Source organism: Tachypleus tridentatus, chromosome 2 (assembly GCF_004210375.1).
Source record: "Tachypleus tridentatus isolate NWPU-2018 chromosome 2, ASM421037v1, whole genome shotgun sequence".
Lineage (NCBI taxonomy): Eukaryota > Metazoa > Arthropoda > Merostomata > Xiphosura > Limulidae > Tachypleus > Tachypleus tridentatus.
In genome coordinates, this window is record NC_134826.1 from 131,996,513 (window position 1) to 132,015,724 (window position 19,212).

Genomic DNA, 19,212 nt, shown 5'->3' on the forward strand with positions numbered 1-19,212 from the left:
TCAGTTTTTAAATTCAAACCTTGAATAGGTATTTTGTAGTTGCTTTTGTCAGAATATAAAGCTCATTTGTCAAATATGAGGAAACAGTTATGTTATGGATATTATAATTTATCTGTTATTTAGGTCTCATTTTTCACTGTATTTTTATGTCTTTATGTTGATGACTTCTAAACCAGAATGTTTCTAAATATCTAAGCAATTTTAAAATTAAAGTTAAAACCTTTTTACTTGGATGTTTTAACCAAAACAAGTGATGATTTCATTTTGTTTTTAATGCTAGTTTAGAATTAGTTAACTCTTCCTCTTTCTTTATTTCTGGTCTTTGTTTTATATTTTCTTTAGCTTGGCAGTAGTTTCAAGAAACAACTCAAATGTAGACACACCATTATGGCTCTGGTCTTATTCTTCAGGTTTTCGATGGCTCTATGCTCAACTGTCTCTAGACAGTGCTTCAGTGAAAAAGGTACAATAAAGAACAAGTAATTCTGTAATCATTGCTTGGTTATTAGATCAAACTGCTCTTGTTTCAAGTAATATATAGCATGTTGTTCAAACTGTTTCAAGAGTGTCATTAAGATTCATACTGATTCTTGCCTGACCAAGACAGAGATTGTTTTTGTGAGTGAGACCTGTGTACAATAAGACTAACTGATTTAAAGTATAGAAAACTACATTTTAATAGTATTAAAACCATTTTGTAATCTCTGAATTTTTAAAAAGTGCAAGCATAAAGGGCATATTAGGTTTCTTTTATGGAAAGTAATCTATTTTCTCATTTATCCATAGTTCTTTTTAACCTTTTGTGGTATCACTTTTTCTTATCTTCTGAAATTACACAAGTGTAGCAAATTATGTTTGCATCTCTCTATCTGTGCTCCAACATCTATGGTATATGATGGTTCCTTGTAGTCAAAATAAGATTATTTGTGATTAGTTTCATTGTCCTTTGTATAAACTGCATTGTACTAAGTATTCGTTACACAGAGAGTTCAGTAAGTCATATTAAGAAAATTTTGAATAAACAAGTCAGGAAGTCTTGTGACAACCATAATCTGTATAAAGTCTCAATGGGACAAATTGCATCAGAACTAAATCCTAACATTGTTTGGCATTTCATAGTTACTGTCACCAAAATTTTATTGCTTTTGGGAAGGTTATATAAAAACCTTATATTCACACAGTCATGTCATACAGATATTTGCAGATTGGGGATATGCCATTCATTTAGTGACATTAGAAAACACAAAAATGTAGACTAACTTATTTCATCATGAACATCCAAAGTAAGACTTGAGATAAGTTCTTCCCCAGCTGTAATAAGCAGTGTCTTATAACAGATGAGAATTTCAAATATGAAGGTCAGTGGGAAAACTGCCCACATTTCCCAGGTAACAGTGTGCAACATAATTGAGAAGGATTTGTTTTCATCCAGTCATACATCCTATTCACCATCATATACCTCAAGTAGCTGGAGAATAAAATGAGCATTCATGGTATTCCATTGAAGAAATACTGGTCAAATTAGAAGATGTAGCCTCTGTAAATATCTGTGGGATTTTGATGTTTAAATTGGTGCTACTCATCATATACTAGATGGATTATGTAAGCCAGCAAGCAAAATTTCCTTGTAATTTTCTTTACAATGGGTGGACTACAAATTCCTCTGACCACTAACTTTCTATCTATAGGCACAGGGAAAGATTGACATATGAGGACCATACCACCCGGGACAATATCAAGTGCTGTATACTGGATAGACAGATAAAATTTAAAATCAATTTATAATAATATGTCAAATGCACCTGCCCACTGGAGTTGCTTAGTCTCATGGTTGACCAATCTACTCCTGAATAAACAATTTTTTTGTTCACATAATTTCTAAAAGACATAGCTCTGTTTAAAGCTGATTTGTTTCTGAGCAGCTTTTTAGTACTTATATTTCTGTCTTACATTTGAACAAATTATAGGCATTTGTCTTCCACACAAAACTGTTACTTGCTTACTAAATTGTAAGTGGTCTCTTATTTTCATTAATATCTGCTAGAATGTTATGTTTACATTTTGGTACAACCATTGTTCTTATAACAAATGCTTTATACTTTAAACCATTTGTTGAAAAGTTTTTATAACCAGATTATGTCTATTATAATTAATCTGAATGAGCATAAGAGATGTGAGAGAACTTACAACTTGGTCCCAGACATGTGTCACAAACACAGTTTTGTTTCTTTGGTCATTTGTCTAATAATAACAAAGAAATATCAGTACAGAAAAGCCTCATAAAATCACTCAATTTGTTTGTGGTATGAAGTATATGTCATCAGTATATTAAGTATACTGATTTTATGGGCTTTTCTGTACTGATGTTTCTTTGTTATTATTGCAATATCCTTAATATTCAGATGTATTTTCTGTTTTTATAAAATTAATGCTTTAAACATAAAGCTTAGTATAAAATCCTTGTTAGCAACATAAATGCAGCCAAAAGTAAAAAAGGAAATATCAAGGATTTAGGGAAAACATAAAAAGTTTTATTTACTTATTTTAAAAAAAAAGCAATAGACTAACAAGACACAACAATTCTAACAAATGACATTTATCTCAAAGAAATAGTCACCTGAGTAAATAGCCTCTTAATTATATTTTCTGGAGCATGATGCATGCATATCTTGTACTGACGTTATAGAATAATTTTAGGTGATAATTATCACAGTTAACTTCTTTCACATAACTGAATGATAACAAGAAAAAACAGCCTTGTGTAAGAATTTTTGAAACCTTTTGTTCTATTTCAGGTTAGATTTGTGGCTGAGGTAACAAATGGAGGTGTTGCCTTAGATGACATCAAAATTATGTCAAGTAGTTGCCCATCACAAGGTATGTACTGTTATTTTAAATGAAAAACTTGTAAGAAATAATATAGACATTTTAGATCGAATTATGGAGACCCATTTTAAAGTTGTCTATTTTTGTTTTGTAATTATCTGATGTTTATTTTATACTAGAGAATCCAAAAGTATTAGATCATTGCATATAATATAGTTTGTAAAGACTAGTTATTTTGATAATATTGCATAGTCTGTATGAAGGTGGCCATTAGGTTAAGTATCATGTTTTAAATAGTTTAACTTTTAAGAGAATGTATTTAATGGTGTTCTCTGATAAACATTAAAAGAGATAAATGTTCTTAGTGTGTATATATACAATGATCCCTTGTTTAATGAGCAATTCCCATAACAAAATTTTGTTTAACATTTTATTCTCTGCACAATTTTTCAATTCATTTGATGACAAAAATTTCTTTTAATGAGTGCCACACGAGATCACATTTTCACTTCTTCAATTTGCTGGTGTCATGAAAATTTCAATACTCTGACTCAACCATTCACATGATGTGGAAATTTTTACACTTTCTTCTCAGCCAGTCACAACAGCCTGAGAAAATTTCATCATAAAAGCCCTTTTCTGTGGCTCTGGTGTATTACTGATAAAGAGAAAAGTAACACTACATATAATAAAAAATTGGCTTTAAATTGTATTGATTGGCAACTGATGATCATTTTAAAATGATACAGTGCTTGTTAAATCAAGAGCCCAAGAGTAAAGGGATATGCATACACCTTACCTTTATTGTTACAACATATGAATGGATTTACCCTAACGTGTCATGTGGTTACATGAAGTATTCAGTGCTGATAGTGTAAAATAATTTTTATGTTTACAGGAGCTAGTCAGTCTCATGTACAAGGTTTCTTGCCTTTTTTTTTACATCACTTTGAAAAGTGAACTTTTTTGTGATTTTACCATAATAAAAATGTTAAACCCTGAGTGATCATGGCTATAAACCCTTAACAAAGAGAACTTGGAAAACCATTACAATCCAGCAAAAGCAGGAAATTATTAAGAAGCATGAAAAAGGTATTAGAACAAATGCTCATTGACCATCGACTGTTTTGACCATATCTGCTATCTGCTCACAAAGAAAAACTGAAGGCAATAAAGGTGAGTAATAAATCAACTAGGTTGTTGAAAAGCAAGTAATTGATAGTTGAAGTGGAGAAACTTTTGTTAATTCATAAGTTCTGAATTTATTTGTGAAAAGGTCCATGAAACTTATAACATTTTGAAAAGAAACTTGACTTGATAGTCAGACTCTAAAACTGATGAATTTAAGGCAAATAAAGGCTGATTTGATAAATTTAAAATAAGAGCTGAAATTGTAAGCACAGTAATGCATGATGAAGCTGCAAGTGCTGACAAAGAAGCAGCTGATAAATTTAAAATTGAATTTGATGAGCTGATGGATGAGGAGAATTATCATGCACAGTGAGTTTTTAACGTTGATAAAATGGTGCTTTTTTGGAAGAAAATACCTCAAAGAACCTATATTACTAAAGATAAAGCTACTTTACCAGGACATAAACCCATGAAGGATTAGTTGACTCTGTTGCTTGGTGGTAATGTCTCTGGAGACTTCAAATTGAAACCAATGCTCTTGTACCATCCAGAGAATCCAAGAATGTTCAAGGAACAGAAAGTATCCAGAAGGCAACTTTGGGTTTATTGAAGGCAAACTTCAAGGCATGGGTGATTAGGGAGCTATTTAGTAAATGGGCATCAGAAATCTTTTGACCTTCTGTGGCATAGTACCTAATAACAAATAAACTGTCTTTGAAAACTACTCCTTATGGACAATGCTCCTGGCCATGATCCTGAACTTGCTAGTTCTTTGAAGGCCCAATTTGACTTTGGTAAAATGATGTGTTTCCTTCTTAACACAACTCCAATCTTGCAACCTATGGACCAAAATGTGATATGCAACTTTGAGAGAAACTGGATATGAAAAAGATGTTTAGAAAATGTCACCGAGCCACTTTTACAGATTCTAATTTGAGTCTTGCAACATTTTGGAAGACAAAGTACAATATCTTGGAAGCTGTAGATTTATTGTGGCAATATGACATATTTCAACTTTCTATATGAATTTGGCATGGAGGCCATTGTGGCCAGAGGCAGTCCATAATGTTGAGAGTTTTTGAGGTAAGGAGGCAACAGGAAACATGGATAAGGAGATTGTTTCAGCAGGTTATTTGATCAGACTTGAAGTAGCTCTGGAGGATATTGAAGAACTGGTGTAAACCCAAGAGAAGAAACTTTTCTCAGGATCTGCAGCAGTTAAAGGAGATGATTGAACAAGACAGTAGAATAAAGAGAAGGATGATTACATCAGACATAAAAGACATTATCTACCACTAGGAGAAGTTCAGGCAGCTGTGAGATACTGTAACATTGAAAGAACTGAACTTATGTGTTGTGAGATGGAGGATGAGGTGGTGTCCTTCTTTAAGAATCAGCTTATGAATAGAAAAAAAAAAAAGAAAGAGAGCCAATCAGCAAAGTTTAGACAGTTTTTTTCATTAAAAGGCAGTGAGAAGAGTTTTTATCATGTACAATACAAGAAATGTCATCTGTTATTAGTGCTTCTGCAACATTAGAACTTCTGGATGTTATAACAGAACGTGATTAACCTTCAGAGAAATGTTACTTTCTTTCCTTTCATCAATATCTTTCTAAACCTACAAACAAAATTCTTCACAATTTAAAGTAAGTGTATTATTTATTACACTAAAATTAAAAGTAGTTTTTATTTATTTATGTTTATATTTATAATTTTGTCTTAACAGTACCTACATACTGCATTTATCAAATTAACTTATAGTATCTGCATTTTTAGTCACACATACTGGGATAATGGGACCTGAAAAGAAGACTCAATTATAATATAAATCCCATATTCATTTAACAAATTTATTATCAGAATTTTTTTTTTTTTTAGGAATCAATTAAACTAGTTAATCGAGAGACCACTGTATGTATATATATTTACATGCACACTTATTTTGTTGAAAAGAGTGTTCCCATACTTCTAAACATAAGCATTTTATTACAGTTAAGATAATAAGAAACAACTAAAAACAGTTTACCATCTAAAAGATTAAGTCTCATCCTCAATATCTGATAATTTAAAATCTGTTTGAATTTACTGTGTAGTGTTTTTGAATGTAATGTTTCTTTCTAAACTTGTTTATACTGTAAACCACATCTTAAACGTGTCTACTTTTAAGAGGTTCATACTTTTTTTTATGTTTTTGGAAGTAAAGAATTATTTCTCTGTTATTTCAGTAAAAGATGGAAATCATTTTTAATTAGTCCATCTTCAAGTTCTTTGGTAAACACTGTTTTCTTTAGCAACTTTCACAGCCTAAACAAAAGTGTTGAACCACATATGATGACAATGTACAGAAGAGAGCTTTGTATTATAATAAACAATTTTTTCAGTATTTAGTATCCACTTCTTCAGCTGGTAGTTTTAGCTTTTACTGTTTTTAGAGATTATCAGATAACTATTTGGTTTTCATGTCATGTTTATGTTTTTAAGATTATTCATTTTGTAAGACTATACTTCAGTACTGTAAAGTTTAATTTTGTGGATTATGACATACATCAAACATGAGAAGGATCATAAAGTATTTTATAATAGGTCTTAGAGAGAGCATACATTAAAAACAAGTATAAAGCTCTTAGCACTGATAGTGAATTCTTATGATGTTGTTATTATTTTTACTTGTTTGCTGTTGTTTTATTCACTAATTTATTGATTTGTTCTATTTGGAGTATTTATCCAGATACTGTCAATGTCTGGAAGATTTATTTATGTTAATTGCTGTTTATCATTCATGTAGCATAATAATTACCAAACAAAATATTTGTATTTTTAGTTTGATAGTTGCTGAATTTCTTTATTTTTAAGGTTTTCTTAAACTTTTTTTGGGGGAATTATCAGAGTTAAGTTTCTATTCAAATATTTGCATTCAATGCATTTTGTAACCTCATTTTAGCTCATTATATATATTTAAAAGTTATGCTTTTTGTATATATATTCTTTTGGAAAGTAGAAATTTGCACTTTTGACTCAGAAGATATGTGCAACTACCGGCAAGATCCAGCTAACTATATTACCTGGGAGTTGAAATCTGGCAGCGTTAGTGATATTCTATTTAATATTATTGATCACACTACAAAGACTTCATTTGGTAGGTTACTATTTATTGATAACAATCTAAAAACATTTTATTTTATTCAGAATTCAAAGTATCTGAAGAAAAATAATTTGATCTTCTAAATATAACTAATTTGACTTTGAAATTTACAATTGTAGATAAAATGTAAGAGATTTAGATTATATGAAGCTAGAAATATATCAATGTTGTTTCTGTTTGTTTTACAAAAAATATAAATGATATATTTTTATTTATAAAAATGTTGTAACATTAATTTACACACAGTGTTTTACACCTTTTAAAAGATAAATACTAACATTTATGTAGGTGTGAAGTTTGACTCAATTTTAATGCAGCAAATTTCGTACCCAGCTCTGCATTTGATGAAAACCCAACATATCTGGTGAAAGCCTACAAGTAAAAGTGAACTTTCAGCTAATAATGGGCTTTCTGTTTAAAACCCTTATAGTGCACTTTAGATATTTTACATTGAAATATTTACAGGTTATTATAAGGAGAATGCACGTTTCTGCCTTTACCCTCTTGAAAACATGAATAAATTGGCTAGAAATGAGCAAAATTTGTATGAGGACTTTCATTAGCATTTATTCTCCAAGAATATTATTATAAGACAGGGGAAGTGGAATGAAGTGAGGGGGTGTGGCAGTTGAGTCAAGAAACTTGGAAGGAGTGGTAAAGCAGTTGCATCACTTTCTGTTCAAAATGATGCAAGTCGATTTTTTTACAATAATTTTGTGAATGACAGGGTCAATATAAATGAAATGAAGGATGCTTATATTTTATGGGGTGCTGTTGTGTAAAAATTTTTTACATTTTCAAATGCGATTATTATAAAAGCCATTTTTAGCATTACAAGTATGTATAATAGAACTTCATGTTGATGATGTTTCAGTGGTATTTCTGAAAATTAAAAATATTTACTCATAAGAAAACAAAAAAGAAATTTTCATAATTTATCAAAATGTTAAATCCAACTTTTAGATTTTTCAAATTAGTTTTGTAATAAAAAATATCTGTGTACAATATTTTACAACATATGAAAGTATCTGAACAATACAAGTTGAAAAGGAGTTGAAATATGGGAAACAAAAGTCAAGAAGACTGTGTGTGTGTTTGAATAATGGAGTAAAGTGTTATATTTATGAAAACATTTTTTAAATAGTCCAAATTAATCTCTTGCATCGTGTTCTGAAACAAGAAAGAAAGAGAGAGGGTAATTTTCAAAAAAGTACACGTCATACGTATACTCTTTCAGTGGCCTACTTTTTTTTAACATTTTGTGGTTTTGGCATACTTTTGAGAACTATGAGTAAAGTAACTTATTAGTTTTGATGTTGAATATTATTCAGAGCTCTTGTGTGGCTTTAAATCATCAACATTTCTGTATTTCTTGGTGATAGAGATACCATTTGGAAGGTACATGGACACAGGAAATTATCATGTAATTTTGAAATCTTCTGGCGGAAGTTAGGTTTTCATCCTCTGATTGAACTTTATAAACTGTTTAGAACTGTTAAAACTGTTTAGAAAGTTTTTACTGTGATTATGAGTTGATTTTCTTTGTAAGTTTAATCAAATATTTTTTTACCAAACATTTAACATTGCTTGGTATCTTATCAGTAGAATGATAACTGTACAACAAGAAATGTTATACAAAAAGTTAAATTTATTGTTTTTTTAGGTATTGTGGTAAGAAAAAATAATTTTATTATCAGGATCTTATTGCTGTCTCTTTCCAAGTTATACTTAAAAATATGTTTATTGTTAGGAAATTTCTTGTACCTGAATCTTGAGCAAGCTGGCAAGGAAGGCAAAGAAGCTGGACATTTGGCAAGAATTTTTTCCCCAGTTTATGAAGCAACTGAAGGAAGTTGTGTTTCATTCTGGTATCACATGACTGGAGTAATGAAGGAAAGTCTCAACTGTTATCAGTACACTTCATCTGGTTTATCAGACCCTCTCTGGAGCACAGAAGGTGATCTTGGACTGTATTGGTACGGAGCAAGTTTTTCTGTTTTATCCCCTAAACTACCTTGGCAGGTAAGTGTTTTATTAATGATATTTTAACTAGTAATGGATTATTTTATTTCAATTTATAAGTGCACTATTTTGTTAAGTTTGTTTGTTCAATAGGAGCACCTAATAATGCATGACAACTGACCATTTGGAAATTTTATTTAAAGTTTTGTAAACAGAAAGACTTGAAAGTTATATTGGTATTAAGTTTTTTCTTATTTAACAAAATCAGACGTTTCCAGAACAGGTTATTTTGCATTATACTAGCTGCTTTGGTGTTTAAAGTTTGGTTCTTGAATTTTTTTACATGTTTTGGATATTAAAATTCTAGAATTAACTATTAAAATAAAAAAATTAAATTATACTTAGTAAATGTATTACTTAGTAAATTCTGTACATTGAAATACAACATGGATATTCCAAAGAAAATATGTTTTTTATAAAGTGTGTTCATATATAAAATAAAATGTTTTTTTTTTACTGTCTAAATTAAAACTTAATTATGAAACAAGAGAATATTTGTTATTTTTGTGAGATGTTAGAGAATTAGGATTATAAAGTTTGTATGATTTCAATAGGTTTCTCAAAAATTTACAGTTATGTTATGCTAATATTAGGTGAGTCATTTATATATGTTTTAAAATGTTTTTTTCTACTGTCTAAATTAAAACTTAATTATGAAACAAGAGAATATTTGTTATTTTTGTGAGATGTTAGAGAATTAGGATTATAAAGTTTGTATGATTTCAATAGGTTTCTCAAAAATTTACAATTATGTTATGCTAATATGGGGTGAGTCATTTATATATGACACTTTTTTTAAACACAAAGCTGAATGAAAAAAAAATGTGCTTTTATGAGTTAGTAAAAAGTAAGTTGTTATATGTAATGCAAATACTTTTCTTATTTTATTACATAATTTATTTCCATGTACATATAATTTCTGTTTCAGGCAGCATTTGAAGTGATTCTAGATGGAAAAAGAAAAGCTCAGGTGGCCTTGGATGATATTGTAGTTACAGAAGGCTTTTGTCCACCACCAGGTATTGATGGTTAGAATAGATTTAATATAAAAGTTAGTGCTACTTAGCTGTTTCTGAGTTATAAAAAAGGATTTGAAGATTTATTACCTTTGATCATGAGATTCTGCATTAATATGTGCATCTTATTAGATTATTTTTATTATAATTAAATTTACTTTTTAATGCAGTGACGACTCACTTCAAACATGATCATAAACCCTAAAAAAAATCAGTTGCCACTTAGTAAACACATCTTACAAATAAACACAGAGATTTAGAGTACAACTACTGTTTTTACTTTATGTATTCAACAAAGATGTGAGGTTTCTTGTTTATTTTGAAATTCAGCAGTTTTTGTTGTTTTTTTCATTTTATGGAATGGTTGAACAGAATCTGAAGGTTTAGGGCTGAAATTATAAAAAAAATGCTCCCTTTTTGTAACTGATAGTAATTATATTATATTGTTAAGGTCAGAATGTTTTAGGTTGTGCTACATTTTACTGAGATTATTATGTTTCATCAGTTCATGCTTTGTGAGTTTAGTTAAATCAAGTAATGTGTTTTATTTTATAAGAAGAGTCCAAGTGAAAAATGTAAACACTGTGTTACTTTTTCTTTTCTAGGTTTTTGTGATTTTGAAGATGACAATTGTCTATGGCAAAATGTTCATGAAAACGGAGGTTTTCTATATGGTGAATGACTTTTCTTTATAATTATATGTAGAAAAGTGTACAATATGCTACTCGTTCCAAAGAACTTGAGGAAGCTAAGTACTATACAATCTTAAGATATACAATATATGTCAATCTCTCAGCAATTAACTGCTTATGTGAACAGTGCTTTTGGTCATTTATTCTAACCCTTTCACTGCTCAGGTTGAATGGAACCCCCACTCTACACACACACACACAAATCAAAACATCTTTTTACATGATAAAATCATAGTATAGCACGCCAAAGTAAAAAATAAACATCGGAGATCATACATCTACCTCTGTGTAGGTTTGGCAGTTTGCTAAGTTAAGAGAGAACAGGGTTGGCTGAGTCTGGGGTGACCTTCGATGACTGCGAGATAAGATGGGAGGATGAACAGGACTTGTTTGTTTTTTTCTTTTTCAAATGTGGTATATCATTTGTCTTATCTCATACACTATCGCAGTATTAGATATGAGTAAATTGACTGTATTATACAAATAGTATTTTTGGGACAGTAATAGAAATCAGTAAAATTAATGTATAAATGCCTAATATATAGTTTTTCGTGGTTTGTATAGGCATCATAGTAATACCTATGAATCATTGTTACAACCAATTATCAATCACTGTTGATAACCACTGGGATCTCAAGTGGTTGTAGGAAAAACTAAAACATCATATGCTGTGTGAAGCAGCAAACTAGGGAAAAATCATATGATGTGTGAAACATTTAACTGGGAAAACATCACAGACTGTGTAGAGTCATTAATTTGGGAATCATGATAAAATGAATGGAGCAGTGAAAGGGTTAATGTAATGTTTGTAGATAAAACTGTTATAACTTTGAATCAATGCAAATTACTTTTGTATTTTAAGGTAAATTAATAATTTAACTAATAAAATAAAGTGATTTTTTTCCATTTGAAATTAATTGTTTTATATCTTTTTTTATATGCTTTACATGAATTTCAACTCGCATTAACCTAATGTTTTATTTCAATAGAGGATGAAGAAAAGAAACATGTGGAAATGCGTGTAGATGATTTTGATTGGCAGAGGCACATTGCAGAAGATGACATGGGTCCAATGGGAGACCATACGCTGGGGTCAGCTGAAGGTAAACATTCTTTTTTGACAGTAAAAAAAATATTCTCCATCTAAAATTATTTTGAATGTTACTTAGCTAAATAAATGAAAATTTGCCTTTGAAGTACATGGGAATTTTCACAATTAAGAGTCAGAACATCTTTAAGTCAACCATAGCTTCTAAAAATTCTTAAAATTAAGAAAAACCAGGTGTACCTGAACTGAGGTAGATTTATTTTATTATGTAATGATAACAAATTAGTTTTTTTTAGTAATACGAGAATTAATTTTATACTTTGTCAAATTAATTGATTCTTGTATTATTCATAATACTATAATTGTTAATATTTTGGATTGTATCACAAAAATAACATATCTTGAAAATACAGTAACTGCATTTCTTTTAAATGTATTGTCTAAATGCCATGGAGCTGTTCATATGAATTATATTTTAAGAGGACTATTTGCTAAAGAGATGTATTTTTAATGTAAAATCTTTAAGTATCTTTTTATTTTTTCTGAAATATTTAAAGGATTATTTCCCTTTCTATATTTTTATTTATAAGCTTTTAATTTAATGTAGTTTTAAAGGTTTTACACTGTTCACTGATTTCTGCTTATTCAACACAACTGAATTATAAAGTTCCATTACTGAATGTATTGCTTTAGTAACCTGTTAGTGTTTATTTCCAGCTATTTTCAAATCCTTTCAATTAAGTGTTAAGCTACTAGAAATGTAGTCCTTATCACAACAATGTATTTTATCTGTTTCTTATGGTAAGTTTATTGAGTTAAGCTTTTGCTGAATTTCCCAAGGTATACACACACACACTGTATCTTAAGCCCCTCAATGACAGTGGTATGTCTGTAGACTTACAATACTAGAAACAGGGTTTCATTACCAGTAATGGGTGGAGTACAGGTAGCTCATTTGTGTAGCTTTGTGCTTAATTACAAACAAACAGACTATATCTTATTCTGTCTCAACTGATAGATTTCCTATTCTAGTTGGACACAAATGGGATCTTTTGTATTGTCAGCCATAAGCACTGTCCTGTTTATTTTTCAAAGTTGCCCTTTCTGCTGGCATAATTTTCATTCAGTAGTTCGTGTTTACATTATTTTGTACTTGTACTGATTTCAACAGCAGTTGTTTAATAAGTCTTTGGTTATTTATAAACAGTAAATTTCATATTTAGTAAACAAGTCTGATTCAAAGAGGGTGAAAGGTAAAAATTAGAAATTACCCTAAAGATTTCAAATTGTGCTCTACTTAGATGTAACAGAAACTTTTTTGTTTAGAAGATTTTCTAGGAATGAAATTAAAAATGTATTATATACTCTTATGGATTATTTAATAATAAGAACCTACCTAAACATTAAAATGTTAATAAAGATCTTAAATAAGAAAAAGTAAATTCAAACATTGCTAAAACAAAAAAAAAAAGAATTGTGCTGTCAAGTACAAAACATCATGATTTAAAAAATTACCAACAGACCACACAGCAGAGATGTGGGAAGAAAAATGGTTCTCTGTGGATATTTAATTTCCATTTCTAAGTTGTTTTCAGTAATCTTATCAAAATCCTCAAAGTTGAACCTGATAAATAGCCATGTTATGACTCTTAAGCAAAATATTTATGTGTAGTTACAGAGGTTTGTTTGTTTGTTTAATTGAGAGATCCAGTGTTTGTTGTATTAATCTGTTGCATTAACTAGGATTTATAAAAATCTTCACATTTATTGTAATCTTTACCTGATCAGTGATGTTAGGTAATGCTGGTGAAACACTTTGTTTAGGTGTTTTATTTAATTTCTTGTTTTAGTACAAGTTATTTTTTAGATTCATTCAAAACATGTTGCTTTTGCAACCTATTAAAATAGCCAATGAAATAGGTCAAGAAGGTGAGATTAGCTTTCTTAATTATTTATTAACATGTGTATGATCTTATATTCACAGTCTTTTTTCCTTTTAAGGATTTTACATGCTGTTAGATCCCAGAAAGCCCCGTTTAAGTGGTCAACGAGCTGTTTTGATGTCTGAGCGTTTGTCCGTCAAGGAATCAATCTGTCTAGAGTTTTGGTATGCCCTTCCTGATGTGATCGATGGGGCAACTATTCAAGTGTACCAGAGTGATGTTTACGGAACAGCATATTTTGTTAGTTCTTGGAGAAATATTACTAATGATAAATGGCAGAAAGCTGAGATTACCATCTCTCCTGGTGATCACAAGGAAGGAAAATATATTTGGGTTTGTTGAAATACAGTTATTTCAGTTTCATGTACATATGTGCACATATATATTTATATTTGTGTGTGTGTGTGTATATACATGAAGATAATGTTTCAGTTGTCTTAAGGATGCAAACTTATATTTATATTAGATTGCTAGAGCTTTTCATTTATATTGTTATTTAGTATATTATTAATCTTAAATCAAGAAGTTTTATTAACTTTTATGTAGATGAACTTGATTTTAATATAGGTGTACATCGTTGGAACACTTGGAAGTGATCACACAGGTTATGCTGCTGTTGATGACATAAGAGTGATACCAGATGCTTGTGAACGTAAGTAGCATTTTGTACTCAATTTTAACAGAGATTATTGTATTGGAAATAATTATGAAAACAGTGGATAAAATTGGTTTGAAAGGCAAATATGGGATTGTACCATCTATCCTTTAGAAATGAACAATATCAGATTACAATTACATATTGACAGTCATCCAATTATTCAGGCTGTACTACACTAGTTTAATGTATATAAAATGGACTTTTAAATAGACAACTTGCTTCTCTCGGACCTTTCTCAAGACTTATCCTTCAGTTGTACTTCTTTATGTAGCTGCTTTCTTATGTCCAGTATCATGTATGTCTGGGCATTTTCTTCAACTTTCATCTCAGTCTTCTCCCCTTCACTTGTGAACTGTGGAGTTTTGGTCACTGAGGTTTTTGTTTTTCCTTCTCATATTGCACAAGAGTTTCTTCTTTTTTGGGGATCCTGACTTCCCTAGAACCTGTAGTGGAATCTTTCACAGAACCCATTGTCCTCAACTTTTTATCTGCCTACTCCTCTACTCAAGGAACCTTCTTGGTGGATGGACTAACCTGATGTTACTTGCAGAGTTTCCCCTGTCTTCTCTCCAGATAAGACCTTCACATTTTCAGCAGTGTTTCTCTTTCATGTTGGAGAAATTTCTGAATGACAGCATGACATCTAGCCTTTGGACACAGGATGAGTACTCACTTTATGTTAACTACTTGCTGTTTGTCAAGCATACTTCCGTTACCTACCCTTCCTCATGAATTTTGTGTTCATGATCCATTCAGACAATTACATGATTGTGTCAACTGTCAAGGGGCACTCATTCCAGGGCCCTTTGTTTTCATACTTTGGACCTCCTTTTTTTGGGCCCATTCTTATCATATTTGTCTGATTTCCTGTCGTGTACTGAGTGCCTTGTTGCAAACACCTCATATATACCTTTGTCATATGTCTTAACTCAGAGTTTCCTCTCTGTTGAACTCTGGTCTGTTATCAGGCTCTGGCTGTTAATACTTTCAGTTAGGACTGGTCTCATCTTTTTCTTTATGTAATGCATATCTTTATCTTCTTATCCTCCTCTGGGACCTTGCCAGGTCCTTTTGGTGGTGTCTCTTTGGCAGCTTTGATCTTTTATGTTTATTTGCTGGGCAACCAGACCTCTGTTTTTCTGTTAAGTATCCCCTCTCTCTTTTGCTTCAACTTCTCATTTAACTGTTTTATCAAAGGATGTTGTCATCCATCTTCATGTCTGGGATTTGTCCACTCCATTGCCTGTTGAGTCAATCTCCATGATTATGTATCTTTTTCCTTGTTTCACTTCTGTTGCCATTCCACTTTGTTGCTATATTATTATATGTGGCATGTCTGTCGTAATTGATCCATCTGCCATTCTCTTCCTCCTAGTTGGCCTCTTACATACCATCTTTTCACCTGCTTTACCTGGTAATTTCTCCTTGGTTTGTTACTACAACTGGTGGTTTTCAAATGGTATTAATCACAACATTCACCTTTGCAGCACCACAGAATGCTTTTACCCTTGTTCTTTGCCACTGGTTTCCTTGCCCAAATTTTATGCCAGACTGGGACCTTAGTATGGTTTTGTTTTCTCTCACACATGATCTGTTTAAGCCATTGACTTTTTGTCTTAAATTTATACCACATTTATCTTAAAACTTATTTCCTTCTCCTTTGTGCCCATGGCCACCATAGTTGAGATACTTATGTGACTAATTCTCCTGATACTCTTTTCCATCATACATATATATACTCCTCTATCCAGACTGGTCTTTCCTCCTTGAGACTTTTATTGCTTGGGAAAGTGTCCACATGTTCTCTTATCTTTCTTCCTTCTGTACCTTTATTTTAGTTCAGCTCTGGCTACTATGTTCTGTTCAAGCTGTATTACTTATAATGTACTTTCCCTTTTCAGGGTCATTGTTTCTTCCTATCCTAAGACCTCTCTCCTTCTACCCTTAGAGGGTGAGTTCATCAACTTCTCTTGCTGGTCTACACATCCTTGGATATAGAGATTTGAAGGCTATTCCATATTTCTTCATATCAAATTCATCACCTTAATCATGTAAGGCATGTGGACAATGCCTCACACTTTGACCACTCAGTATTTTCATCATATGGTTGTTTCATCTCCTGAGAGTTTTTGTTTTCATCTGATCTCATTATTCAGTCAACTCTAGATGCTTAAGTAAAATTTTATTTTCATAACCACTTTCTAATTTCAAGGATCTCACTAGGTGTGAAGTGAATGAATTGTGTCCAAAGTTAATATTTTCCCTATCTGAAAATATGTGAATTTTCACACATTCCCACCCATCCTCTCCACTTCTGGTGCTCATTGTTTTATCTTATCTAATTAAAGAATGAAGTTACATGAGAACAGGTGTAGTTACTCTGCATGGAGGGTTGTGTTACTCTCTTATTGGTGGAGGGCTTTTATTGCATGATGTTGCCATCATGCACCAGTGCATTTCATGTTGGAACATGACATGCAAATCTTATCTGTGTGTGGAAGTGAGTAATTATTGAAGATACATTTTCTGATTAAGAAAATAACAGTGTTACTTATTTAGAATAATAGTATTGTTATTATCAAGGTGCAGGAACTATCACATGGCTGACAATCACTCTCACTGCAAAATAACAGATATTGTATTCTTGAGGTTTCACCTGACTTATCAGTGGAAAGGATTGCTATTTATTTCTGTATACTGTGTTCTGTTCTACAGAAGAAAATGCATGTGATTCTCTGTGTGAATGATTCATATTAGTAGGTAATTAGGATGAGAGGAACCTACTGGCTTTTTTTGACTAACATTCTATATTAAGAATATATGCTTAGTGCATTCTGAATGCTTCAGAATTTTTATAGTACACAAGGAGTGTAGGAAATAAATAGTATGCTTCTTTACTGCAATATCAAGAAAGGCAGTTATTTTACATTGTAAAATAATTTATAAATACACTGACAAAAAAAAAACCTAGCTAATTGACATATGAACTTTTTTATTAATAAAATTCTTTGATTGATTGCCCATTACAAGTAAAATTTAATAAGCAATGAAAATATTGAAAGCAAAAACATTTCTCAACTGGTGCATGGATTGTAATAAGGTAAAGATGGAATGAAGTGTATTTTTATACATGATATGTATTTCATCTTGGTATAATATGCCATTCTATTGCATTAAAGTTATTCTGCATGTTAACTTTTTTTTTCGCTACAGACTTTATGATCATCAACATTTCCATAGTATAACTTTCAACATGTTTTGTGTATCTTCATGATTTTTCAGTCTTTTAGTATACATTACAAGTCTTTTGCAGGCAAAGAAATCAGAATTCATAATAAAATATTTTTATTAAAAGTTAGTCTGAATGTATGAAGTCAGAATATTGACTAATTTGAATGCAAAGTGGTTTTCATGTTAATATCAAGAATGCTTTTCTTCATCTAAAAATTATCAAATTTCATTTGCATAATGTCTAAAACCTAGTAAATTTTTGAATGAAAGTAATGAATGGTATAACAAATTTCATTAATCTATGAGACTTGGTGATTTACACTAACTTGTTATAAGTTGATGAAAGGTATTACACCATCTGCAGTGAACTTTAGTTAAAAATATATAAAAAGTTATTCAGATTGAGGCACACTCAGACAGGTGGTTAATTGATGACTGAATATACACCTTTTGCCACTTAGGAAGGCTAAATATAGATTATGAAATATAATACATCACTTACTAAGAAATAGTAGACTAACAAAGATATAGAATTCTTTGACGGTTGTTTAAATATATTTTTTAATTTTTAGCTGAAGTAGTGGAACCATTTAAATGTGGCATGGATCAAATTGTGTCCCAAGATGCAGTCTGTAACTTTAGAATAGATTGTATGAATGCAGCTGATGAAGAAAACTGCTCTTCTTGTGACTTTGAACATGGTCAGTGTGGATGGGAAGGTGTTGATACTAATGTACAGGGAATGGACAAGTGGATTCGAACTGATGGAAATTCTGAGTTTGGACCACAAACAGACCACACTATTCTCTCTGAAAAAGGTACAAGTTCTGTAACTTTGAATAAAGTATTATTGTGTATGTTGTTTTTATATATGTTAAGGTATTTATTTTGAAAATCTGGATGATAAGAGTATTTTCATAGGATTATTAATGTACAGTAACTAAATACAACTGTTAATGGATTATTTGACTGTATATTTATGTACAGTAATGTTTTAATTAATATAAAACATAATTACTCTTTGCTAACACAGGATACTACGTGACTGCTTATTTTCAAGAAAATAGTAACAATGAAGATGATTTGATGATTAGTGGTCCAAGGTTTCAAGATTCTGGTGCAACTTGCTTGGTTAGCTTTTGGTACAACTACAAAGGTCCAGGTAGGACATGTTTTCCCTGAATATAAACAAATTTTATTCTTATGTACTGCCATTGAAACTCAGCTATATATATTTTGTTGTCTTTGTACATCATTGATTGTGTTGTTTTTGTAAATTCTGTTAACTGTTGTAAAGTTAAGAAAAAAATTTTGGTCTATATTATTACAAATCTATTTTATTTGTTGACATTTAGTTTGTGTCTTTTAGTAGACTTTGTGTTCAGGCATTCCCCCCCTCTCTTTCTTTCTCCATAACAAGTGAATTACTAATGGTAAATAGTCACAAATATACAAGCATAGTTACCATGATTCATCAGCACTTTGTAAATATCACCAGCAAG

At 30.9% G+C, this 19,212-nt stretch overlaps 1 protein-coding gene across 1 annotated transcript in view; it reads left to right on the forward strand.

Moving 5' to 3' along the window:
- The window catches only part of LOC143245132 (MAM and LDL-receptor class A domain-containing protein 1-like), a 209,706-nt gene that overhangs the window by 79,525 nt on the left and 110,969 nt on the right, over positions 1–19,212 (forward strand). The window contains exons 36-46 of the mRNA XM_076491067.1: positions 343–463; positions 2,796–2,877; positions 6,957–7,094; positions 8,851–9,122; positions 10,051–10,141; positions 10,744–10,812; positions 11,820–11,933; positions 13,880–14,154; positions 14,389–14,473; positions 18,283–18,528; positions 18,744–18,872. Coding sequence (XP_076347182.1) covers positions 343–463; positions 2,796–2,877; positions 6,957–7,094; positions 8,851–9,122; positions 10,051–10,141; positions 10,744–10,812; positions 11,820–11,933; positions 13,880–14,154; positions 14,389–14,473; positions 18,283–18,528; positions 18,744–18,872 — 1,622 coding nt within the window. The remainder of the gene's footprint in view (positions 1–342; positions 464–2,795; positions 2,878–6,956; positions 7,095–8,850; positions 9,123–10,050; positions 10,142–10,743; positions 10,813–11,819; positions 11,934–13,879; positions 14,155–14,388; positions 14,474–18,282; positions 18,529–18,743; positions 18,873–19,212) is intronic.